General features: G+C 36.7%; 1 protein-coding gene across 1 annotated transcript in view; it reads left to right on the forward strand.

The window, feature by feature from the left end:
- Adgrb3 (adhesion G protein-coupled receptor B3) overlaps positions 1–27,765 on the forward strand; it is a gene marked incomplete in the record, with an annotated part of 857,756 nt that overhangs the window by 663,012 nt on the left and 166,979 nt on the right. Inside the window, 2 exon segments of the mRNA XM_008856279.3 lie at positions 22,783–22,909; positions 24,517–24,620. Coding sequence (XP_008854501.1) covers positions 22,783–22,909; positions 24,517–24,620 — 231 coding nt within the window.

Raw genomic sequence — 27,765 nt, forward strand, 5'->3', positions numbered from 1 at the left:
ACAACTGAACCATCTCTCCAGCCCCATAGACCCATCATTTCATATTTTCAGTCTTAGCTTTAGAAAAGGAAAGGATGGCTGGCCAGGCATGGTGTTGCAAGCCTTTGTCTGGCACTGGGGAGCCAGAGGCAAGCAGATCTCTTTGGGATTGAGGCCAGTCTGGTCTACATAGCAAGTTTCATGCCAGTTGGGACTACAAGGAGATCCTGCCTCAAAAAGACCAAAAAGAAAAAAGAAAGGGCAAGAAAATAAACAGAAACATAAAAATAATATAGTATGTATTTCAATCTTATTGTGTTTATGTTATTTATAAAAGAAATATCTATTAGTTTCAGAAGGTAGGTATTTTCTTCTTAGAAAAATGTGAGTTAAATTCAAATTTTCTCCCTTGAATTAAGAGTCGTAAGACCAACAGAAAACCTAATATAATCCATCCCTACAATTTTCTTTAGAGACATCACAAAGATTTCCAGGGGAAAATAAAACATTTCCAAGCCTGTTAGTTGTGGCCCTGTCATTCTGTCATAACAATATTCCTACAGATGATTTGAAGGACTCTTCTTACTGTGAAAACAAAATTTTCTGATTTCATGTTAGAGGAGGAAACTGCACAATAGCTAGCTGTCTTTTGCATAGTGAAATAAATTTCTTAGGTCCCAATCATCTCCAAGAATGTGGCTAAGCCTTTAATCCTTTACCATAGTTGACTCAAACTGTGAAAATTAATTCAAATTTCCTGAACTGATCTCTAATATGAGTACTTCCTAGGAGTTTGTAGATGTTTATTTCACCTTGCATATCTTTATAATGCTATAAATACTGACAAATATTTTAAATACTAAATATAATAGTATCAGTAGCAGAGTAGTTTTCATCACCCCAAATGCCTAGTAAGTACTGACAATTGCAGTTAATTTATTAAATGGATGGATAGCAGTCCCAACTCTAAAGAACATGATTAAGAGGCCCTACTGGGTCTAAACAGAACTACATTTCATCTCCAAAGCCTGGGGTCATTTACATTAGAATACCCAAGAGTAGTGAAAACTTTCTCAGGACTGAGTCAGGAACAGAGTTCCTATTCAGAAGCTAAGTAATTGGAAGTATTTCACACCTTGTTAAAGGATATGTCATCCTCGGGGCCTGGTTGGGATTTTAAGAGGGATCTTCAGGAAGCCATTGGTCCAGGAGAGTGAAAATATATAAATAAGACTGGATTAGTTAGTGCAGTGTTTTGTAGTAAGACCGGGGCTGTAAAAAGTTCCGAATCAGGGACCACTGTGGAGACCAGAGAAGGGAAAGAACATCGCATCCTAGAGCAAAGCCATTCCACAGACAGAAAATGAACTTTCTCTCATATCTCCAATTCTCAGGAGAGCAACAGAGATATTTTAGCTTTCCTTAAAAATGGGTGTTTTAAGATGGAATCATGGCGTGTGGCCTGAAGCTGACTAAGAAGAAAGGGTTCATCTCAATGACTTTCAACTCTGCTAATTTCTAACTAGTTACCTAACAAAGGGACTGAAAAGTGTTTATTTTAATTATGAAGAGATAGACAGCACACGAAGTACAATGCAAAACTCTGTCTTGAGGATCTGCTTCTCTGCTCCTTATTTCCAGTGTTGCAGTCATAAATTATCTATAGCTCAGTAGAGTGGCTGGTGAGGAAGCCTGCATGAAACAGCAGGAATGCGGTGCTTTGTTCAAGGTGGCCTTGTTGCAGGCAAAGCAAGCAGGGCATATTACCTGGTGTTACTGAGCATCTCAGCTTCTGTATAACAGGGACTTGATTGCTTGAAAGATGTAGTGGGAGATGAAAGCTGTCCTGCCACCATGACCTGTCCTCTCAGCTGTTAGGTGAATGAAAGCCCAGATTTGTTTACAGTCAGGTTTCCTTGTCAGGTTTCCACCTCTGTCCTTGGGTCCTTCCTAAGGCACACATGAGCATAACACTTGAACTACGCAAAATTAAGACGAATGTAGTCTTAGCTTTTTCTTTCTATTCCTGTAGGTGCATTATCTTCTAATCTTTTAGAAAAGAAAAGGGTCTGCTTAATGTGGAGGTTTTCTTGAAATAAGTGCATAAAGGTTGCATCAGAATAATTCGTGTTTAAATAACCCTCTCTAATATCTAAGAAAGATTATTTTAAGTGGATAATATTTTGCGCACAGCACTATTATTATTTGTGAATATGTAAACCCTTATTTGAATCCGAAAAAAGGATTGAACATCCCAAACTTAAAGTACAAAAGGAAGTAGTCATTGTGGTATTAATATAAAAGCTTTCTGCCAAAGGTTCCATAGATGTATATAACTGAACATGTGGAACCCATTAATGTGAAGAATAATTTAGCACGCAAACAGAGTGACATATATTTTAAATAACAGTTCACTTTTAGAATCCATTAGTAAACATCATCCATCTATAATGCTTCATTTATGTTAGAATTTTATATAAGCTGCAGGCCCTAGCAGATTGTGCCCTGGTTTAGATATATAAACCAGAATCAATTTTGTTTGTAGTTTGTCTCTCTAAAAAGAAGGAAAAAAAGGAGACACAGTGAACAAATAGGAATAACTCTCTTTTCTAACTTGTCATGTAAGAAATGAGACACTAACTCTCAAGATATGAATACATAAATTACCAATTATTTATGCTCATAACCTAAAAGAAATCATACTGAACTAGTATATGAACAGAGGGCCTCAAAAAGCAAGTTCTTCCTCTTGCTGTTCTTTTGGGTTTGGCTTTCTATAGAATATCTATCTATTTTTGTAGGTGTTATTCTGGTAGCAAAAGGAGCTTAAATGAGATAAAGATCATTCTAGAAGGGAAGGACAGTTGCCATCACTAGACTAAATTCAAGCTGATGCGCATTTGTGGGGTCATACACAGAGAACTTGTGGATCTCTTTCTGAAGCTGCATTTAGGTCATAGGGTAAGGTTGCTGTCAAATGAAGATGCTGTAGACTTTAACCAGCACTTCTCACACACATTAGAAGTCCACTTTAGTCATGTTAAGCTACTTGCATTATTTACTTTTGTATAGCTGTGACCAAAAGACCTAAGTGAACAACATGAAGAAAGGATTCATTTTCCGGGCACAGTTTCTGAGGTTTGGTTGGTGCCATTGATTCTGGACCCATGAGGTAAGACATTATGGCAGCAGAACCAAGGAGAGAAGGCTGTTCATTTCAGGATGGATAGAAGGAGAGCAGGAAAGGGAGAAAGGGGGAGATGGAAAGGAAAGAGGGTGAGGGAGTAGGGGGAAAGGGAGAGGGGCAGGAACAAAGGGTAGAGCATATTCCAAAGGATCTTCTTCTAGGAAGAAGTCCCTGTGACTTCTTCCAGCTAGGTCCCACCTCTTAAAGTACCCCAAATCTCAGTAAACACCACCAGCTAAGAAACAAACATTCAGCACAAGAACCAGTGGGGGACACCATATTCAAACCAGAACACTGCTGCTCTGAGATATTGTGCTTCCCAAGGCTGTTTCCCATGAGTCCGTCCCTGAAAACAACCACAGTTAAATGTTACACCACCCTTTAATGGTCTAATTTAGAGATGTTTGAACACAGGTAATTTGTTTCCTTGTCTTGACACTATAGAGTTGAAAAATCTGCTGTTAGCAAAGTGATTTTATGTTCTACTGTGAAGTTAAGCATTCTTCAAACCAGTCTTCCCAAAATGAATCCTCAGTAGGAAAATTTCTGGTTTTATGGAGCTGTCTATAAATCCTTGATAGTTAGCTACAAAGTAAGTTGTTTGTATTGTAGAACATTATGTTGTTATCTGATTCTCTTTGGGGAACTTGGAGTCCCTTCTCAACATAAAGCCTTCATCTGTGACGGATAGCATGTGATAGCTATTCTTCACAAAGCCAGTCAACTAAGTATGACAGACATTTCTACATGTTAAGTTAAAAACATCTTTGGCTGTGGCTAAGAGACGAGTAGAATTGAAGGGTACAAAGAACACAAGTGGAGTTTGCAGCTCTGTGAATGATTATGTAACTCACAGGTAAATGTGTGTAGCGTCCTTGGTTTTGTGACTGAATCTGTAAGCAAAATTAAGGTAGTGGCTGAACTGCTTCAGTGTCTTTATTATTGTCTTCATCTTCTGTAGAGAAAACTTGAGCTATACTTTCTTGTCACTGGGAAATGTGTCAAATTGTTAAAGATTCTCTGTTTTTCACCTAATAATAATATAGCTCATGATGTGCTATGTATATATTGTGTATTTTAGTAATGGATCTAGAACAGTCAGAAATGAATTATGAAGACAGGAGAAGCTGAGGTTTTAAACCACTGGAGCTATATTAATTATGACAGAGGAGGCTTTTTCATTAGAAGCCTTAATTTTAAGACACTCAAAATCTTCCCATAGGAATTTTTCTCCTGACAAGTTTTTTTTGCCTAGTAATAAAAATAAGATTGATTTCTAATGTTTTTGAAAGATTTTTATCTGGGAATAGAAACGGTTTTCTAACCACTAGTAGGTTTTTGTTGTTCTTGTTGCTGCTGGTGGTTTTTCATTTGTTTGGGGAAGGAAAGGGTTTATCGCATCTTACACTTCCAAAACCCAGTCCATCATTGCGGGAAGTCAGAACAGGAACTCAAGGCAGGAACCTAGAGGCAGAAGCTGAAGTTGAGACTGTGGAGGAATGCTGCTTACTGGCTTGCTTCTTTAGCCTGTGCTTAGCCTGCTTTCTTCCTTCTCTTTTCCTTTTGAAGATTTCATACATGAGTGCCCTACCCACTCCCTCTCAATTTCTTATCCTCTCCTTTGATTATCATTACATGTACATATGTAAATTTAAAATATACACCAAATCCCTTTAGCGGTACACATATGTACCTGTATTTAGGATTGCCCACTTGGGATTAGATAACTTCTCAAAGAGCTAATGCCTGAAGAAGACTGATTCTCCTTCCCTCTACAAAATAACTTCTAAGGCTCAGGGAACATCAGGGAAGAAGGGGTGGAAAGAATGTAAGAGCCAGAGGGACATGATACTTGCTGCTACTTAATGTGCTCTTGACATGATAGGGAAGCTATGCCAACAAATAGTTTTTTAATGTCTTTGAACTTGTCCCCAATAAAGAAATTTAGTATGTTTGGGGTATTAGGCAAAGTTTGATTGCCAAATAAATTAAATTTATAAGCATCTTCCAGTGCTTCTTCTGCAAACTGTTTTGTCCCCAAATAGCAGTTAGCTTACGGCACCTTGCAAATGAGAACTCGAAATTACTTGGTCACTTGCTGAGTATTAGTCGTACCTGAACTGTTGATGTTATGGTGTGGTTTTTATAAATGCTAAAAAAGAAACCAGAGCTGAAAAGTAGTCCTTAGACTCTTGCATGACATTCTCAACCACAAGTGAACTTTGTTAACAATGGAGCAAGCAGGTCAAAGCTGAAAGTGTGACCTATCTGAGGTTTTGTTTAAAATCTCGCAGAAGGAAACACCTCATTTTCTGAGCTCAACAGATTGAGTTCCACTCAGGAGACGCACATGGTTGAAAGCCAAAACAAAAAGGCTTTGACTGTTCATTAAAATGTTAATTATGCCACTGAGGGTTCAGTGCTGTCCTTCAACCAAGAATTTTCACTGCTTCCGTATTAACCCAACATAGAAGCAGGCAACAGTACTAGAAGAGGCCCAGGATGACGTGAAGATGTGGGCACATTCGGCACTTTGCAGGGTGTATTTTCTTAGACTTTTTCAAAAATGGATTCATGTACTTCTCCTTTGTCATCAGAACAATAGTCACACTCCTACAACCTCTAATTAGATTATAGATTTTTGGAGTTTTCTTAATAGATGCTGAGCATTGGCAAGAGGTAGACTTGTCTCCATAGTTAAGTGCAAGAACTGGGTTCATTCTCTAGTCTTTGAAATCTTAGTATCTCATGTGCTGTCCTGCACAAAAGGAGACAGTAAAACAATAAAAAATTTCAAATTAGTGAAGTAAAAGTCCATATTGTTTAAAATATGAAAGTGTTTTAGGGCATCTAAATTGATACATAAAAAAGCTTCACTTCACTTACCAGTACATTCATTAAAGCCTACTGCTCTTTCAAATTTTATATCAGACTTTACAAATCAACTTGGATTAAGCTTTTTTAAAAAAGGCAAGGCTGCACAATCCCTTTAAAGATACTCCTGCCTCATTATCCTTTTTGGATTCAATCTTATTAAGACACCAGACATGTTAAGAACACTGGATGCTTTTGCAGAGGACTTGGGTTCAGTTCCCAACACCCACATGACAACTAACAACTATTTATAACTCCAGTTCCAGGGAGTCCAACACCCTCTTCTGGTCTCTGTGGGCACTGCACACATGTTGTGCACTTACATGCAAACAAAACACTCATACACATAAAATAAAAATAAGTAAAATAAATTTAAGATATTTTTAAAAAGAAATCATGCATGGACTTTTTACTTCCTTTCTTAGCCTTCCTGCTTCTACTTTCTGGTCAAGTGGCCATTTAGTCAGAAGTTTATGATGTGGAAATAATTGAGTAGTTAGATAGGTAGTAGAGAATCTTAGGGAAGTCTGCAGGCTGAGAACAAGGAAATCTTCTGTAACTTGTCAGCAGAAGCAGCTAGTCTAAGTCTACCCTCCTTTAGAGTGAGTTGTTAACTTATGGCCTCTTGACAAGAGATCTATTTTCAAGTTTCTTGAAATCCAGGAGTTTATAAAATTCACTATTTTTGTAAAACACCATGCACTGTTTTGCTCTATTTTCATCTGCCATACTTTTCAGGTCATTATTTTAATACACATCATTTCCAAACTTTGAATGAAAGGTTTCCATTGATAGTTTATTGTTAATGGCTGTGTTTGAAAATAGAAAGATTACATCCTTTGCATTTCATGGCAGGATATGGCATAGATTCTTTCCCCTGTTAACATCTAACTCTTCTTTGGATATTATTTTGGCCACCCGAGACTTAAAAACAATGTGATTTAGCAGTTGGCTATACAAGTTTTGGGGTCCCAGACAGATTTGCTAACTCAATTTCTGCTTCTACTTCTATTTTCTTAAAAACGTTTTTTATTGATTTGAGAACTTCATACAATATATATTTTGATCGTATTCAGACCCCATTTCCCTCTCTGCACCCCACCTTAATATCTCCCATATACACATTTTCCCTCTCCCAGCATCTATCAATTGCCAGTAGATCCTCAGCTAGGGTATGGGCTTCCTGCTCATTTCCTCTGTTCATGCTGGGCCCCTGTCTGGCTTGAGTTTCCACAGGTCTTGTGCATGCTATTTTAAGTGCTATGAATTCATATGTGTAAGTACCATGTAGTGTTCAGACAATAGTCTCCTTGCATTCATCTACTACTTCTGGCTCTTACAATCTTTTTACCCCCTCTTCTGCTGTGATCTCTGAACCTTAGGAGGCCAGGGTGTGATATAGGTATCCTATATGGAGCTGAGCCACCACAGTCTCATGTTATGCATGTTGACAGTTTGTGGGTCTCTGTGTTGCCCTCTCCTGCAAGAAGAACCTTCTCTGGTGAGAGGTGAGAGATGCATTAATCTCTGGGTAGAGCAATAAACCATCATAAGTCAGTTTTATTTATCTAGCAGAATGGTAGTAGCGGGCTATAACCTATGGCCTGTGACCTGTCTAGCCACAGATTCTTGGCCTTGATAATAATGTCAGGTATGGACTCCCTCTTGTGAAGTCGACCTTAAATCCAATTAGAAAGTGGTTGGTTATTCCCGTAAGTTTCATGCCACTATTGACCAGTGGGCATATTTTGCCATGCCAGTTGTTATTATAGTTCACAGACTACACAGCTGGGTAAGGTTTATGATAACCTTCTACCATTAACATCTAGCACCTTCTAGAAGAAGGGGTAAGAGATGGGATAACTAATACTAAAGGCCTTTTAAAAGATTTGTATAGAAACCTACTACAGACACTTTTTTTAACATCTCCATATGCAATTTAAAAAAAGTTTCAATGTACTTAACTCTGTAACAGAAGTTCAACAGCCCTAGTAGATACCACAGACTAACAAATGAAAAGCCCAATGCTGGGAATGAACTCTCTTTAGGAGTTGTTGACCAGAGAGTTCCCATGGATCTTCAAACAATACTGGCTCTTGCCATTGCTGATTACCAACCAGTGCTGGTAAGACCCTATTGCTGAATACACTATATACCTGAGTCACAGAACAAACAAGGACAAATCAAGCTGGTACTGACCCTGAAGCTGGCTAGCTTTCATAGAACTAAGTGCTATGCTTCCACTTCTTTTTTATTGAGTTTTTTTGCAGTTTTCACACAATATAATTCCATGGTATTTAGATCCCCTCCCCTATCTGCACCTCCCCTTATTGACCCTACCCAATTTAATGTACTCTATTATACATAATAAGATCTAAAGAGTCTGGTTTGTGCCCCTTAATATCTTTATAGTAACTTAAGAAGTACATAGTTAAAACCAACTCATACTATCTTCTTTTCTTCTTCATAGAAGTCATTAATTACTTATTTCTTTATTTAGTTGTTTCCAGCCTAGACTCTGATATTCTCTCTACTCTACAAGTTTTCAGTGCTGCCATCACCAGAGAAGTTTTTGGTTTTGACTCTGTTTCATGTATCTCAGTCTGGCTATGTAGCCTGTAAAGATCTTGAACCTCTGACCTACCTCATCTTCTGAATCCTAGGATTATAAGCAGTCTCCACCCCACTCAATTAAATGCAGTGCTACTGATCAAACCCAGGGCCTCATGTATGTTCAGCAAGTACTCTACCAACTGACCTACATCACCTATCTCAGAGAATTCAAATAATCTTATAATCTTATTCATGTTTCCTGACCATTCTTAAATAACTTTCTTCTCAATAAAATGGTGTGTATCACATTATGAAAATATACTTAAGTAGAACATTTTACTTATAAAAAAAAATTTCCTTTTTTTTTTCAAAGGTTTTTTTTTTTTTTTTTTTTTTTTTTTTTTTTTTGGAGGGTTTCCCTAGCCCTAGCTGACATGGAAATCACTATGTAGACCAAGCTGGCCTTGATCTTATAGAGATCTACCTGCCTCTGCCTCTCCAGTGCTGGGATTAAAGGTGTGAACTACCACACTGGCTGCAGTTTATGTTTTGTTTTGTTGGGGGTGAGGGGGCTGCTTATTTTCTTGCTTTGCATTTTTTAAAAATGTCAATCTGTAGCCAATGCTGCCTAAACTCACTATGTAGTACAGGCTGGCCTCAAATTTAGGATATTTCTCCTGTCTTAGCCTCTGAAGTGCTTTGAATACATGCATCAGCCATCTCATCCAGCTTGTTTTCACTATTTTTAATAATGCTTTACCCATAGCATTATATAGATAATTGGCAAGGATAGTCATTATGTTGAGTTTTAGAATATCAAAATCCCTCTATAATAAGTAGATGTATAAGGGACTAGTTGATAACAGGGACACTGAGTCCAAGGTTAGGCAGCGGATGGCCTCCAGTTCATGGCACTCTGGTAGCACAGATAAATTAGAAACCAAGTTTCCTGCTGTCACACCTGTGATTTTAAAAAATAGTGAAATAGGGGCTGGAGAGATGGCTCAGCAGTTAAGAGCACTGACTGCTCTTGCAGAGGACTGGAGTTCAATTCCCACCACCCACATGGCGGCTATGAACATCCAGTTCCAGGGGAATCAGACATCTTCTGATGTCCATGGCAATTACATGACATGAGTGCACTTACATACATGCAGGCAAGACACTCATACACATGTATTAAAAATAATGTACAACATATATATTAAAAATAGTGAATTAAGCTGGACATGGTAGCTCATGCCTTTAATCCCAGGATTTGAGAGGCAGAGGCAGGCAGATCTCTGTGAGTTTGAGGCCAGCCTGGTCTACATACCAAGTTCCAAGCCAGCTGGGGATACAGGGAGACCCTGTCTCAAAAAAGACCAAAAAAAAAGAAAACAGTGAAATAAATCACCATATTCAGGAAAAAGAATTTTGTTTCCCTATAGAATCTATAAGACACAAAACAAATGAAAATGAATTAAGTTCTTTTGAAAGTGATGATGACAAGCACATTCAAATGTAATTTTAATTAGAAATGAAAAATAAGAATGTTCTCTATGGGCTGGAGAGACGGCTCAGTGGTTAAGAACACTGGCTGTTCTTGCAGAAGACCCGGGTTCAAATCCCAGCACCCATGTGGCAGCTAGCAACTGTCTGTAACTCCAGTTCCAGGGGCTCCGACAGCCTCTTCTGTCCTCAGTGGGCATTGCACAACACGGGTGCACTTACCTACATCCAGGCAATACATGCATACACATAAAATAATAAATATTTTTTTTTTTTTTTTAAAAAAGAATGTTCTCTAGTATTTACTGGTCATTGTTATAACTTTTCATTGGGTGATTGAACATATCTTTATCTTTGAGTAGTTACAAAATATTCACTTACTGGCTTGTTTTGAATGAGCTTTTTCACTTTGAACACTGCAGTGCTGAGTTATTGATTTGTTTTTCAAAGAATCCAATAATTGCAAATGAGTGATCCTGGGACTGATACAAAACTGATATATTAAATTAATTTATATGATTATGAAGCACTTGGGTTGAGGTGGCCTATTCTTAGTTGATATTTTACTTGGGTATTTAGACACCACTTTGTGTTATTTTTTTGTGTGTGTGTTTATAAATAGTAATAATGTGTTCAGCTGCTCCAAAAATTTCTTCTTTCTCTCTAATACCCAGTCAAGTTCTCAAAATGTACATGATATACCAAATGAGCACAAACATCCCTATAAATTTAGGACTCCCTCTTAAGAGTTCTAGCAACACTTTCATTCAAATAGTTATTTCAACTAAATAAATGTCCAATGAAAGATTTTTTTATCTTTTGTGTTTTCCATGTAGGCAATAATTAGACATATTTTATCCTAAGATTTAAAATTCCTATTTCTTAAAAGTAATTCTGATACGAAAACTACATTTTCATGACCCCTTCAGAAATCATGCACAAAGACTTTTGGTAAGTGGAGCCTAAAGCCTGTACTAAGCTTTCAGCTTCTTGACTTAGCAGTCAAGAAGTGTTTTTTCCAGCTAGGGGTTAGCACTACAGGCATGCATGTGTATGTAATATACAACTGACTTCCTGTGGCTGGATAGTTTCCATTGTGAATGTAATACACCTGGGAAACAGTAACCTCAATTAGGAATTTCCTCTATTGGATTAGCCTGTGGCCAAGTCTGTGAGGCATTGTCTTGTTTGTTAAGTAATATGGGAGGGCCCAGGCATGTGAGTGGTGCCACCCCTGGGCAGGTGGTGCTGGGTTCTATAAGGAAGCAGGCTGAGCACCGATCAAATGAGCAAGCCTATAAGCAGAACTCCTCTGTGGTTTTTGCTTTGCTTCTTGCCTCTGGGTTCCTACCTTGAGCTCCTGTCCTGGCTTACCACAGTGATTAAATGTAAGCTGTAAGAAAAAATCAACCCCCCTCACCCAAGTTGCTCTTGGTCAGTGTTTTATCACAATAACAAAGAAGCAAACTAAAACAGTACCTACTATGCTTACTTAGTGATTTTGCTAAATTTGTTGCTACAGACTTTTAGCTTATAGAAGATTGTTATACATTATAAATATACCTTTTCTCAACCTTATTAAAATGCTTTCAAAGTATTTTTGGTAGTTAATGTTCAACAGTATATTGATTTGGCATAGATTTGCTAGGCATTATGGAAAAATTCACAATTCTCATAATTTCTTTTCAAGATATGTTGCATAAAAATTCGGGAGGAAAAACTGACCTTACTTGTATACCTAGGATAATATATTCTGTTTTATCATGTTTTCTTTTTATTTTTTTTTTATGTTTTTGGTGGTGATAGGCATTCAAAATAACAGATATATCTTGAAGATATTTGTTTGCCTTATCACCATGTATCTGGAAAAATTGAGTAACTTTCACAAAAGATTACATAAAATGATACTTCCTCAACAAATAATCAATGGTAATAGGAAATGAGCATTAATCTGTGACTCAAACTATTGTTACTTCATTTCAATACACCTTAGTGCTGCTGTGGTACAAAGAAAATACTCACATGCTACAAAATGGCTTGATACTTGAAAATAAGAAAGCAATCCCACTTTAAACTGAAACCACTTTATGTTCCTAAACCATATAAAAGTCTTGCACTTTGAAGGATCCATGCAGACTTGATCAGTTTTTTGTGCAGCAACTATTAGGTTTAAGTTACTTAAGTACTTAAGAAGAAATATATTTCCTACAAATGTACCCTATTAAATAACCACTAACCTGACTTTTTTTCTTATATATAATAAGAAGAGTTTTCAATTTTAGGAGTTTCTTATATATAATATAGTTATTTGAGATAAATGGAAAAGCCTGCCAGGCACGGTGGACTCATGTCTTTAATTCCAGTACTTGGCAGGCAGAGGCAGGCAGGTCTCGGTGAGATTGAGGCCATCCTGGTCTTTAAAGCAAGTTCCAGTCCAGTGGGGCTACAGGGAGACCCTGTCTCAAGCAAACTAACAAAAAAACAGGAAAAGGTATGAAAAGTATTAAAAAAGCAAAAGTAATACCCGTAACTCAGCATCCAGAGACAATCACTAGTTTCTTCAAATGTATTTGCAGTTTTTCTCTCTGTGTATTTTTCTGTGTGTACTAAAGTTGGGATTAATTTTCTTCAAAAATCATGTGAAACAAAATCCATTAGCATCAGGATTTGAGTAAGCTGATGCTGAATTAATGAGACCTCGGGTGCACTTTGTTACAAATCTTACAACCGCATGCTCATATTCCAGGAGTGGCTTTTTCTCCAGGGTATAAGTAGTAGGGAAAGTAACATATGCTTAAATGTGTTCTATTTTATTTCAATAATTCTGCTTTTTCAGGGTTGTACATCTCAGCTGCTGCAAATTATGTCAGGCTAAAATTTGGTTACCAGCCCAGATAAACAGCTTTTTTTTTTTCAGGGAAATAAATCCAAATAGAATGAATTGTTTTGTGATTTTGAGATTAGCTAACACTCAATGTCCAAGGCATTTAAAATTTTTTTTGAAAATAAATAAAATTTTTAAATAATTTATGGGAATCTCTGTTTTCTTGTGGTCGTCCACCCTGCTGGGGAGGACAGTCGGTCTTCTTTAAGGGAGTGACACTCGATACGCTGACCAGGCTCCAGCAGATGAACTCACACCGACGGATATATGGAGACACAAACTTAACTGAATAGTCCTTAACATATATAACAGAATACATGAATCCAGTGGGAGAAAGTACGGGGGGTGCAAATAGGGGAGGGGTCTAAATACAATTAAGATGTATTGTATGAAATGCACAAAAATTCAATAAAATATGTGTTGAAAAAGTAATAATTTATGCCCTTCCCTTGACTACACCCAAACTTAACTTTGAAAATCTTGTCTTATCTAGTTGTATACAGAACTAAAATGTATTTTATTGTTTCAATAGATGTGTAATACAAAATTTAGTTAACTGACATGTAGAAACATACATTTTCAATGTCATTCAAAATTCTTTTTCCAAATTTTCTCCCTTCTGTTTTTAATCCCAGGTCCAAATTGTACTTTAAAAAATGATCAATACAAAGGTTTTTAACATTTCTGAGAAGAGATTGAATGGCAGAAATGAAACTTTAATATTGGATTTTTTCCATCTTATTGAAAGCAATAATTGTCTTCCCCTTGCAGTTTCAATAGAACATAATTTTTTCTTCTTTTTAATAGTATCATCATCTTTATTCTGAATCAAAGAGGAAGTTCTGTCTCATCCTTACTATATCCTCTCCTGATTTCTTGCTGACTGTTTAGTCTACAGCATAAGATGTTGGGAGATTGAAGCCCACTCTGCCAAGTAAAGGCATACTTGACAAAAGTTCCATTTTCTGGGTTACCTGACTTGCATGTAGTCTTTTCCTTTTGTTGCTAAGCTCATTGATATCACAAGGTTCCTATTGTAATTTTCAGCAATTTAATTTCCATCTGACCTCTCTGCTAAACTTGTCCTCTCAAAGCTCTTGGTGGCTTCTCTAGGCCCGCCATGACTATTCTCAAGTTACGTATTTTTTCTATAATTTGCTTTTTGACCAATCACTTGTTCATGAAATCTTCCCCATATATTTTTCTATCAGATTTTAGTTCTCAATATTCTTTTCTCTATTGGATCCTTCCTCTGTTCCTAACTTCAGCTGTGTTCTCTCACTGTGTCTACCCAATACTGACAGGACAGACAGAAGAGAAGGCCTGCTTTGGAGCACACAGCCTTGGCCTCAGTTCCTGGCAAAGCCCTTTGTCAGCTGGATGTCCTTAGGAAAGCCACAATCTCTTGACTCCATTTATTTCTTTTCAAAGCAAAACAATAGCACCAAAGATAGGCAATCTAGCTCACATGGGCATATTAACTAGATTGAGAGATTCAAGGAACTTTTAATTCTAGATTATTTTATCTCTAATGTCTTCATAGTCCAAATGGAGGCTTTTCCTCTATGGAAAATAGCAATATTATTTTTATATGTTTTGAGATGGGATGGGGGGCATCTTACTAGGTTGTTGTCTAGGCTGTTCTCAAATTTGTGGACTCGTGTAATCCTCCATCATCAGTTTCCGAAGTAGCTGGGACTACAGATGTGTCTTATCGCCATGCAGTAATCCATTTAAGAAATCTTAAAACCATGTTTTAAGTTTCCACTAGAGTACCTAATACTGAGAAGATACTCAATAAATGTTAGCCATTATTTTCATTAGTGTGATTATTATTATTTGCTTGTTGAGTAATTAATGATGACAGCTAGCATATTTTAACCTTTAATTATTAATAAATCATGGTGAAGCACTTTTCCATATTTATAACCTGGTAGACTGGCTTCCTTAATGCTCTGCTCCTGCCTCTTTCTATTCTCATTATTTTTAATTTAAAACAACAATGAAAAAGCTGTTATTCACAATAAAATTGGGGCTGCCATTCTTGTAAGTGATGTTCAACGACCTCAGGAGTGACATGTTCTTGGTTTTAATGCGTATTTTATGACAAGCAGGCAGTGACAGTACACCTGTAAGATAATTTCAATTGAGCTCTCAAGTGCCGAAAGCCAAAGTGGAGATGTAATACCCTCAAAATAACTTAGCTCAGTGCCTGGGGGTATAAATATTTGTAGAACAAATGAAGGAACAAATGAATGAATGAATGAATGAATGAATGAAGAAAGAATATTGAACTACGTAAGATTAAAATCTGTACCAGGTATTCACTCAACAAATATTAATTAGCTAACATATGTATGTCAAGGGCTGTTTTAGTATCAGAATACTGAAATAAATGTAATAATACCTCTGTCCTTACAAAAGTCATGTTCTAGTGAGCAAAAAGAGGCAAAAATTGCATTAAAAATTAAATTTAAGATAATACGAATTTGGATCCAGATTATTACAATAAAGCAAATATTTCAGTTTTGTTTGTTTATTTGCTTGTCTTTTTTATTGTTTTTAAAAATATTTTATTTATTATTTTATGTGTATGAATATATTGCCTGCATATATGTGAGTGCACCCGTGTCATGCAATGCTGTGGAGGTCGGAAGAGGGCTTCGGATTCCCCTGGAACTGTAGTTAAGGACTGTTCACAGCTGCCATGTGGGTGCTGGGAATCGAACCCCAGTCCTCTGCAAGAGCAGTCAGTGGTCTTAACCACTGAGCCATCTCTCCAGCCCCTTTTCTTTGTTTTTGAGACAGGGCCTCTCTTTAGCCCCAGTTGGTCTTGACCTTAGTATGTAGAACAGGCTGGCCTTGATCTCACAGAGATCTGCCTGCTTCTGCCTCCCAAGTGCTGGGATTAAAGGTATGTGACACCACACCGTACCAATAAAGCAACCATTTCAGTCAAGTTAAGGCATGCAAAGTTTTTGGTTTCCCTGTGTTATGTTTACAGTATTTATAATTCATATTATCCAATATTATCCTGTTTCACAATTGCTTTAGTGCTAAAAATTCTAATAATCCTTTGCACTGTTGGAAAAAATGATGCCAATAGACTTGCTTGATGCAGCGCTTTATTTGTTGAAAAGATTCAGTGTCTGTGAAGCACAGTATGAGTTGTAGCCACATGAAATATTGGATGTGAGAAGTGCTATGAGCAACACAGTTCACAGTAAAGTCAAAAAGAGTCTAGAAGAGGCCTGGGTACTTTGTCCAATATTATAGAACAAACCACCTCAAACATCAGTGGTTTAAAAGAACAACTCTTTATTGCTCGTAATTCCCTGGTTCAGGTTTTAGGTTGAGTTCTAACTCATCTGGTATGATTCATGAGGCTCCCATCTGTCACGTTGTCCTGGGGCTAGATGATCTAATATAACTTCAGTCACATGCTTGCTTATCGGTTCCAGACTCTCAGCCTCAATGAGGATAGCCTGGGCTACTCATGTTACCCCAGCAGCAGTTTGAGATAACCAAAATCAAAACTGTAAGCCGCCTTGGGGCCTGGACTCAGAATTCATGTATCATATTCATATTTGACTGCAGCCTTCTTAGTGGCACAAGACATTGAATATTTAAGAGATGAGGAAATAGACTCAAACTCTCAATGAGAAGGGTTAAATATAATTTGTACCTATTTTTTTGCTAGCTATGGGTAGAACTTACTGTCTCATGCTGGCTAGTCAGTGATCACAACTTTAAGAGGATGACATGAAGGGAGAGAAGTTCATAGTGTTAGGGAACAGTGTATTTGCATCTGAAAAGTGCATCCTGAGTGCAGGGAGTAGCGAGTGCTAAATGTCAACATGACAAAGAGCTCATTGTAGTTGGAAATGAGTGTGTAAGAGGTGGTGGTAGAGAAGGAGTGTGGGTGTGTGTAAGGGTTTTGCAGACCATTGTAAGGGCTTTGTATTTTGCTCTGACTTAGAGAAAAAGTATTGACAAACTTTTAACAAATGAAATATATATATCAACAGGATCTGTCTGGCTTCTCTGTTGGATTTGGACTTGACAAGGGAGCAAGAATGGAAATAAGGGCACAGAAATTATTTCAGGCCATAGACAGTAGTGGGCTTGGAGTGTGAGGGTAGAACTGACAGCATTTTCTGGAATAATCTGTAGAATTAATAAGGCAGAAAACATCTTCTGGGTTGCTTCTGGTCTTCCCAAACAGACTTTAAGTTTTCTTAGAAAACAAATTACATTTAAATTTTGTATCTTCTACCTCATCAGGCCTTGGAAAACATTCTGTAAGCATGTGTTGATTCAGGCCTCACTACTGGAATGAACATAATTGCCAAGGAGATGTTGAAGCTTTCAGGGTTTATCATCAAACAATGTCTTAAGACCAAAAAGCAGATAAATGTGTCTGTTAAGACCCATTGAGGCTCCTCAGATTATATGTCTGCTTTATGTTGAAGTACAGTGAATGGATTAGAGCTAAAATACTTTGGATTAAAAGTCTTCCCTTAAATTGGAAAAAGAATCATCAAGTCAATCAAACATTTAAATTAGTTCTCTGCTCAATGAATGATGAAAAGCAGGGTACTAGGGATTCAAAGCAGGAAAGATATTATTCTCAAAAGCACTAAGATTCTAATGTGGTATAGCAAGAGTTAAGTGCATAAACTAAGAAAGTGAGATGAATTTGCCAGCTAATGCAACAGGGTTGGGTGGAAAACATTCATAGGCATAAAGATATATAATGATGAACTAAGCAGGAAGCATTCTTGGAACTATGTGATTTCTGTTTTTAAATTACATTTGTTTATTTAGCCGGGGGGAGGGGCATGTAGATGTGGTTCAGAGGAAAACTTGCAGAATTCAGTTCTCTCTCTCTGCCATGTGGATCCTGTGAATCAAACTGAAGTTGTTAGGCTTGGCAGCATGCACCTTTAAGTGCTGAGCCATCTTACTAGCCCCTAATTTCTAGGTGAGTAATTATAAATCTGATATATGGATTGAAGGAATCACTATTAATTCTCAGATCATTTTCATGGTTGTTGGAAAGTATCTGCCTCTAAATAACCCCAGTAAGTGAAGTAGAAATACTATATCTTGGTGTCACTCATGAGTGTGTGTGTGTGTGTGTGTGTGTGTGCATGTGTGTGTGCGTGTGCGCGGATGTGTGTGTATAAAACCATATCAGAGTTTTAGATCTAACACCATAGATATCATAGGACAAGTTTACTACATTCTGTTTTAAAACACATTACAAATTGGGTGTGGTAGCCTGCACCTATAATCATATCACTCGGAGGATAAAATAAGAAGAAGGTTGTTACTTCAAGGGCAGCTTTGACTACATAGTAAATTCCAGAACAGCCTGGGTTACACAGTAAGACCCTGTCTCAAAAAATAAAAAATACATTACAATAAACATGTAGCATCTAAAAATTCCCTAACCTGGGAATAAGAAGACAAGACTTGCTTCTTAGTTTGATTTTTTAAAAAGTTTCCCGAGTTTCCTGCATTTTCTTTTTCCATAAAGCTAAGTGGGTGGGATCAAGGAGTGGTGCCGAATGCTCGCTGCACACTAGAATCATACAAAGAGCATAAAAAATGTAAAAGTAATCATGCTCAAGACCCACCCACAGCCAGTTTTTAAAGATCCCCAGGTAACTTTAATGAACAGCATGTGCTGAAAACTGTGGTTCTAAATGGTCACTGAGGTAACTTCTAGCAAAACTCCCTCATTTTATGATTCATTGTGCCCTGACATAATGTCAGTGACACTGTTAACAATGTTCTCGGTATTTACAGTGTCTTACAAAGTGGAGATTATCCTCAAAGGCTTTTTATTCAAAATTTGGAAAATTTTCTCATCTGAACCACCCAAATCTCTGTATTATAAACAATTTTATAGGTGGAACCAAATAGTCACTATTATTTGAGTATAATATATGCTTAAAATATTTTAAATTCACTTAATTCTTAGAAATCGACTAATATAATTAGAAATAATGTCTTTAAAATATGTCCCAGTGTGAGGGAGCTCCCCATCGCTAGCTGTCATCTGCACATCACCTTCTTTTGTCTTCCATTAGGCTGGCTGAAAGAAGAGGCTTCCTGTGAAGGAAGTGTAACCAGAAACTGTATATAAAATTTTAAAACTGCTGTTATAATTCTGATTTTGAATACATATACTCAATACACTGTCAACAATAAACTTCCTAAAATTTGTAGCTCATTCACAATAAATAACTTTCATAAAAGAATCACTGAAGTGGAATAACTACTTATACTGATTTTTTAAGAGGTTAAACGTGATTTCTTAAATAAATTATGGAATGCATCGCTGGAAATTTTGCAGTTCACTTTTGTAACTAAACATTTTTATTGGTATCAGCTGATAACTTTCCCTTCAATTTAGTTTTCTCATATATTAAGTGCTAGAGAATACAGACGAATGCTTTATTATTTAAAGCTAAATTAAAATTTAAAATCTCGGCCAATATTCAGATCCAAAAACAATCTAAATAGATACTTAGAAACTTGGGGGAAAACCTCAAATGAATATTAAGCTAGAAAGTAACAAATTTTATGTCCTGCATTCCCATGTACTACTGCATTTGCAGTGCACTTTTGTATACTTGGGGCAGGAAGACTCCTCCTTCTAGCCAGCCTAATAATGGAAGGAGATATGCAGATAGCAGCTAATAGCTAACACTGATTAATGTAGGTGTAACCAGTAAAGAATGCACTGACTGAATGGAATTTTTGCAGACATAGCTGTGTTTAAAGACTATTTGAAAGAAGTGCATAGTGAACAGAAAGAAATTATGAAAGAGAAAACGTATGATTTCAACAGAATATGTGCCTGTATCATTGTTACATCAACTTACAGCATCAGTCTGTCATTCTTATTATACCTTTGATTTTCATACATATGTCACTATGTTAGTTTGCCTCGTTGATGACAATCTAGGCTTAGGTTATCATAAATAAGAAGACTTCACAGATACATCATTTATTATAACCTGAAAAACTATGACCCTGGAAGAGTAATGTGATGGCTAGAATAGGGAACAGGTTTAAAAACTGTGCCCTATGCAGCACAGGGCAGCTGCTTTGCTTCACATTAGCTTCACCACTTATCGGTTTGCTTTACAAGATCTCCCTGAAATCAATCAGACACATATACCATGCTTTCAAAGAATGCTGTAGGGTGAGAGTAAGACAGGAAGGGTTTGAAACTATAGGCAACATGTACAGCAAACTTTGTAATAATAGTTATATGTATCCTAATGACTGAAAACTAATTCATAAGAGTTTTATGGAGCGGGGCTGGAGAGATGGCTCAGCGGTGGCTGAGGGTGTGATTCAGTAGGCAGAGTCCCTGACTAACAGGCACAAGCCCTAGATTTGACTACCAGCACTATATAAACTGGACATGGTGGCACAGGCCTGTATTGCAGCACTCAAGAAGTAGAAAAGGTGCCATTAAAAGGGTGATGTTTTGAAGAAAAAGGCAGTGATGCTGTAGTCTCTGGAAGGCAGATATGAAAATGAATGAGACATTTTATATGGGAGTTGGAGCACAGGGAGTGATGAAGACCTAAAACTTAGAGACCAGAGATACTTGCTTCTCAACTTTGCCTGGGGCTACGCCACTCAGCCATACACTCATGGTACAGAGTAAAGCAAATTGACCCACTTTTCTAAAGATGTCATGCAAAATTTACATGCTCTTCAGAGGCTAGCAACATTTTATTGAATCCAGACTTTGCATCTGATAGAGTTTAGTGATGCTAACATCATCTTGAGTAATAAAGTCTCATTACATGTGTATGAATATATACTTTTGTCTCCTATGAGCTCTTATTTACAATAAAGTTATTTTCCTTGTTAAGATATTGAATTCATGCAATTGTCTTAACTGCATAATGTGGGAAGTGTAAGCACTGGACTCCATCTTGAAAGGAAAACTGTTACATTAAAGTAGAGCTGGCATCCGAAATGAATAATGTAGCTGTTGTGTTTTAAAAACATGTCAGATTTTCTTAAGTGTACCTTCCTTCTTTAAACTTTGATGGACTGAGATAAATGATTTTTTTTTATTTGGCCTTGACTATTTGTCACAAGAAGATAAGAGACAGACAGCTAATCTAATAAATTGCTGTGCCACATGCTCATGGTTAGGTAGAATTGCCATTTAAAACAATTACCCTGGAAAGTATAACTGATTTTAATTTTAAAAGAAAAACTTTGTCATGATTTCATGATATCATGAGAAGCAAAAGAGACTAACAAAGTTTTGAAATGACTAACACTTAGAAGTATTTGAGTAAAGTTGGGTATAATTTTATCTAATAACCCCCAAATACAGTGTGTTCCTTCTTAAACGAGTATATTGAGACATAAATTTAATGACACAAAACCATGAATATTAAAATGACGTTTCTTATTGATACCAAAAAAGGATAGTGTAAATTACATTCTGCAGCTTAAGTTGGAAGTCCATGTGTCACAGAGAAAGCTCTCATTGAATTTCTGAAGTAGACTGCATGCGTATTTAATCCAATGGCTTTAGGCAATCAGATGTAAAAAGTCAAAATCTAAAGTACATTAAAACTCACACAAAACCATGTGTGTTTCCTCTTCATGTTTTAGAATCATTTTCAACACATAGTAATTTGACAAAATTTAAATGCAAGGTTGCTAGCTGGCGTTTCCATGCCTGGGGGAGGGGAGGTGACAGTTGCTGCATTCTACAAAGAACACGTGTAAAGATCATAAAGTTGATTGGTTGCAGCTTCGTAGCTTTTCCCCGTTTTCTCTCTTCCTATAGAGTAGTTCAGCAGGGGGTGGAATGGTTCTCCCCATCGCCACCTCCTCTACTAAAAAGACGTAGGTTGATACCATTTTTATTGTTCTGCTGGGGTGGGAAATAAACCATATGTTTCAGAATTTTACATGGCTATACCAAAGAGAAAAGTGAACCAGGCCTTCCTCCTCCATCCTGCTGGACTTTGGAGTGGGTTTATTCTTAATGTTCAGTGGACTTGGAGTTAGCTTAACGTTTCTGCCCTTGGGCAGCTGAAGGGAAGAAATGTTAAGGGTTTCAGAGGAGCGGTGGACTGAGTGAAGTGTGGAGTGGGAAGCTTACATCTGAAACCCACCCCTCCCCTGGATACCAGGCAAAGGCAATGAGAGTCAGAACCAGCTGATGCCGCTGCTGCTGCTTCCCGTTTCCAGGGTGAAATTTTCACAGCAGCTAATTCTAAAGAGAGGAAAAAAATCCCTAACCAGCAGCAGAGAAGATCCTATCACCCAACCCTAGCTATGTAACCTTTTAGGCAGGGTTTTCAGAGCAATCCGCATTTTAAAAGGCACTGTTCAGGGTCCAAACCACGGGCCTGGAATCAGAGCTGGTATGAAAATATGAAAAGCCTCTTTACACCCTGAGTGTTTGAAGCGATCTGATGAGCATAGCAAGCGACTGCCAACGCTCGGGCGGCTGCTAGTGCCGCTGCTGCCGCCGTTCCTCGCAGAGGGCTGGACAGAGCTAGTCCTGATTTCAGCACCTCCGGCGCTGGACAGCTCTCTGCACACCGCACCGCCGCCTGCTTGCTTTTCCCCTCTCTCGCTTTGCATTACTGGAGATGCATCTAAATTACGTCCTGTTCAACAACAAGTAGATTTTTTTTTTCCTGTACGGGAATTACAGTAGACGGTTCTCTCAATTAAACTGCATTTTCTTCTTTACGGACTTGACTGTCAGGCGTATTTATCCCGATCTCCCCCCCCACCCCCTTTGCAGGAACGAATCTTTGGGAACGTGGTCCACCCAGGGATGTAAAACTGTGCTTACCGATGCATCCCACACGAAATGCTTATGTGATCGGCTCTCTACCTTCGCCATTTTGGCTCAGCAACCTAGAGAAATAGTAAGTAACAAAGGGAAAACACGGCTTTAATGCAAAGGCAGGGACATTGTGACAATAGTTTCTCCAGGGAACTGCATTTTAAAAGGGGAAATAGAAAAGATTGCAGGGTGGCAAAATTGGGTTCGATTCCTCCTCAGCTACAGTAGCTTGGTGACATGAATTCTAGTTGGTGTGCTATAACTGAATTCTACTCAAATTTTGTGTCTTATAACTTGAAATTTCTGCAGTATAGTTTTGAAGATGTACTCCTCTGATATTACTAATATGCTGAAAACTTTTAAATAAAAATAATTGTCAATTCAACCTTTATTTTAAGACTGGAAATCTGTTCTGGGAGAATCTGTGACAATGCTGGTAAGAGTGGAATGAGGACCCCAGACACTATAGCTGAACACGTTGCATGTCTGCATTGGATATGTTCAGCACAGGTTTTCTGAGGGTGTCCTTGGATACATTTTTTTTTTAATCAAAATGAAGTTTTCATGGAGGCATGGCTGTTTGGAACAGTAAAATCATTCCTTAAAAGTGTGTAGATTTTGAAAAAAATAGTTTCTGCAAAAGACAGTTGTACAGAACTGTCAAAAAGAAAAATAATATTCACACCAAATATATTTGAGAAAATGTTACAGAAAATTTAAATAATGACTAATAAATATTGTGATAAGTGTGACTTTCTGCCTAAATTTGACCTAAAAACATCATTCTTTTTACTCATTTCGATGATACTTATACACAATATAATTTGATATATCTAAGGTCTGTAACACACTTAAAGTATATTGCCTACTTCTAAAAAAGTATATTGCCTACTTCTAACATAAAAATTTATGAAAAACAACAGATTTCATTAGTTATGGTCATATTGCTGTCTAAGGAGCCATTTAGATAAGTGGGTGTGTATAATGTTTATATATGTTTTTAAAGCTATCAGCTTAATTTTCAAGGTCATGTTTTTGGGGAATGATTCTGGCATTGTGAAAATTATCTCCATAAATTTTGTTCATGAAAAGAAATCAGAAAATATACTTGAAGGTCTTAAGTATGACATTATACTGTCTTCTGTGTACTTGGAGGCCAAACAAGTAAAATTTATGTGAGAATACTTGAGTTAGAACAAAGTTGTCAAAAGCCAGAAAGTTTGAAAATTTTTCAATATCTGTGCACCACAGTTAATGTAACGAGCTGTAAATGGAAGTAGCAAGATAAATCTTACCAGAACTGTATCATGAAATGACTAAACTGTGCTTAGTTAAAGAGAAATACATGCTGCTTCTGATGTCATTTAAAGAAAATTTAACCTAGGATGATGACCAAGTTGGAGTTTCAGGTCTTTATTTCAGAAAACTTTAAATAGGTAATAGGCCACAATCAAGTATTTTGAACTCTAAGGATTTTATTAGTCCACAGTGTGAGAGAAGGAGGAGCTAGAGTTAGTTATTTTAGAGCCTGAGAATGTATGAACTGAGTGTTCTGTGGTTAATTATCTAGTAACTATCACAACTCCTTAGGTTATTCTTGAGTGACAGCTTAGTTTTCCTGAGTCTAGAATATATTTTAATTCATGCAAAATTTCTTTCTTTCCTTCTGTGTTTTTGCTGAACTTGTAGGTCATGGAATCTTCTGGCACTCCTTCAGTTACCCTAATAGTAGGCAGTGGCCTCTCCTGCCTGGCTTTGATTACTCTAGCTGTTGTCTATGCAGCATTATGGAGGTATGTAATCAACCAGTAGACTTGCAATACAGAACTCAGTTTCTTATTGCCTAAACAGGAACTATAAATAATTGAATGTCTACTGTGTTCTTTACTTACTGAAAGAAGCATTTTTATCACACAATTAGAACTTCTATGATTGAACTGGAGAAAATGAACAATATTTATTTAATTTTCTTCCCTATATTTATCAGTGGTTGAAGAAAAAAAAAAAAACATGAGTATACTTTTCTTCACAGTTCACAAGACAGGAGCCTTCAACAAGTTTTTCATACTTAAGCATGATACTGTTATACCTCAAGCCTGTTCTCTGTGTGGATTCTAATTATGCCCATTGAATCTGAGAATTCAATTAGTAAATTCAAATTTCATTTTTTAAAGAAATAGGATATCGAGTTCTCAAGCGCCAAGCATGCTTACAGTATGACCTGTAAACTGAGAACATCCTCTTCCAGTATAAGAAAGAGCAACAAAGACTACCATTCTCTAGAAAAGGTTGCTTACTCCAGTCTTTGCAATAAATTGCACTTTGAAAAATTTGATAGATGGATGCCATAAAAATATAAGTGGAAATGTTTGAACGTTTTTGTTCCACATTATTTGAAATGGCATCCTTTTCACAATATGTGAAAATTTAACACTTCTGTAGGTAATTTCTTTGGCCTATCCCAGGATACTAGTGCAAATTGGACCTATGAGGACTATTGTGTTCACTCACATCTTGACAACATACAAAGAACCATATGGCCAAACTTTCTAATACATTTTATACTTTTAATAAACATTTTATAACCATTTTCATTATTAAAGTGGTCTAAAAACACAGTATTACATTAGTACATGGATAATTATCTTTTGTTTCCTTAATATTTAAAATATTAAAATGACAAATGTTGATGTTCCTACCTCAAAGACCTTCAAGTCTTTATCTTTTATTTAGGGCTTTTAAAAATCAGTTGAAAAATTTAAAACTACTTACTATTCAATAAGGGAAGTTCATTTGCTTAACACATTTAAATAAAACATTATTACCAATTATGGTTTTCAGTCTTGAAGGGAGGTATTGTGAGGAATATTTAAATATTGTCCAAGACTTTAAGACTTTTCATATTTCATGCAAAAAAGGAATGTTCACGTTTGGGCTCAGGCATATAACGGAAGTTGTGCATCCCTATGAGGGATTCGTCTAGTGGTGAAACTGACAGAATGAACAATCTGATAAAATGTGAAATAGAAGAAATGCTTAGTGTAGGCATGACACTCTAGACCACAGAATACCTAGTCCAAGACTCAGTCAAGCAGGCATTGTGAGGTAGCACAAAGTAAGAGGCTGGTAAGAATACAACTTTCTCCCCGCAAATTACCAGATTGACGCTGATTTAAAACTGAAGCAACATTTCATGGTCAAGATGCTGGACAATTACGAATTACGGTAGCATCATAACTCATATCCATTAGAGTATTTATAATTGCCTTTTCTGCAGTTTTTGTACAGGTGCTTATTCCTCCTTCTGTTCCCTCCTTAATATATTCACCAAGACTGGCATAGCCAATGTCAGCAAAATGATGCTATGAAGTCAATCCAAGTAAAGTTTTCTAAAATTCAGAAAACCCAAGAAAATCACTTACTACAATGTATTTCTAGGAATTTCTAAAAAAGATCGAATGGTCTATCAAAACCTATATTGAAGTTGAGAAGTGTAGAAAAGGGCACCTAGAAACTGCAAAGTCTGGATTCCTCAGAATTATTAGTTATCAAATTCATTGTCTCCGCATACAAGAATTGAAATAACAGAGTTTGAAAGAAGTGTCAAACTTCTGAATTCTAAGTGAATCTTGTGGAATAATTGGATTCAAAGCATTTTATGAACATCAACCTTGCTTTAAAACATTTTGGTATAGCAACAAGAGTGTTGGGATCCTTTTGCCTTTTTCTCTAATAAAAATCTTTAAACTTTTTCGATAACTTTCTAATGAGTTCTTCAGTGTGTCGACTTAGGAATTACATGATGCATGATGCACTGTTCTGATATTTGTTAATATTCTATTTATTTCATCAAAAATATTCCCCCAGGTCTATAAGGCTAGATCTAGTTCAATGGCAGAAAATTTATGAATAAAGGAAATGTCTAAATAATCTTCAGGATGGTCAGTTCTTGGTTTTTTATTTCTCTAATTTTCTACTTATAAGGAGAAAATATTACTGGAAACTTTTGATACTGTCATCTATGTGCTTGCACCATCATGGAAACCATTAACAAAATAAAAATTTTTATCCACTATCTAAAAAAGCAGCACAGTCTAATATTTGTTGATGCCTTTGGCATTTCATTGTGTCCATTATCAGACTTTTTGCTATTCAGAATGTAGGGGAAAGGTCCAACAATTCTAGAAGCCTTTTGTTTTTGTGCTAAGAGTCAACAGAACTTAATCCCATTTGCATATATTTTGTGGAGAAACTTCTTTTACATTATAAAATCTCATCTGGGAATTTTGGTGCTACTGTTGTTTTTAAATGTTCTGATTTCTGAAGTGTATTACAGAATTTGTGGTTTATGCCGAAATAGTTTTCAAAGATAGGGTAGGGGAGAGAGAAAGAGAGAGAGAAAAAGAACTTTCTAGATTGCACCTTTCAAAGAGTACCTCCAGATCTTCTGCTCCCCCATCTAGCATTGCACAGAAAATCACACGCTTGCTGGGGCATGAGATGCTGTGTTACAACACAAATGGAACAGTCCAAAACACACATCAAGTCCAGGGCTCTCATTTAGTTATTGTCACTCAGTGATTACCACAGGGTACAGTTATGAAAAATAGCTGTTACCTTTCAGGATAAACAGGCGGTAGAACATTTGATTCTGAACAGTTTTTGCTGTGACTTACATTCTTAGTGTACTTTAAAATTATATAAGAAATTATATATAAGCATTTCTTCATAAGGGTAAAATATGACAGTCACCAAGAATGTTCTATCCTAATGCTGAATTACATTTGGGCAATCCTTTTTAGATATAAAGATGTATGCTATTTTTTTCTTGGAACAGAAACTTAAGAACATAGCAGCCTGACAACATGAAAATTCTTGAGTAGTTAATAATGTTCATGGTCTCACAAAAAATGTAATGTGATATATATATATATATAT

This window comes from Nannospalax galili, unplaced genomic scaffold, assembly GCF_000622305.1.
Source record: "Nannospalax galili isolate Female #2095 unplaced genomic scaffold, S.galili_v1.0 scaffold206, whole genome shotgun sequence".
Lineage (NCBI taxonomy): Eukaryota > Metazoa > Chordata > Mammalia > Rodentia > Spalacidae > Nannospalax > Nannospalax galili.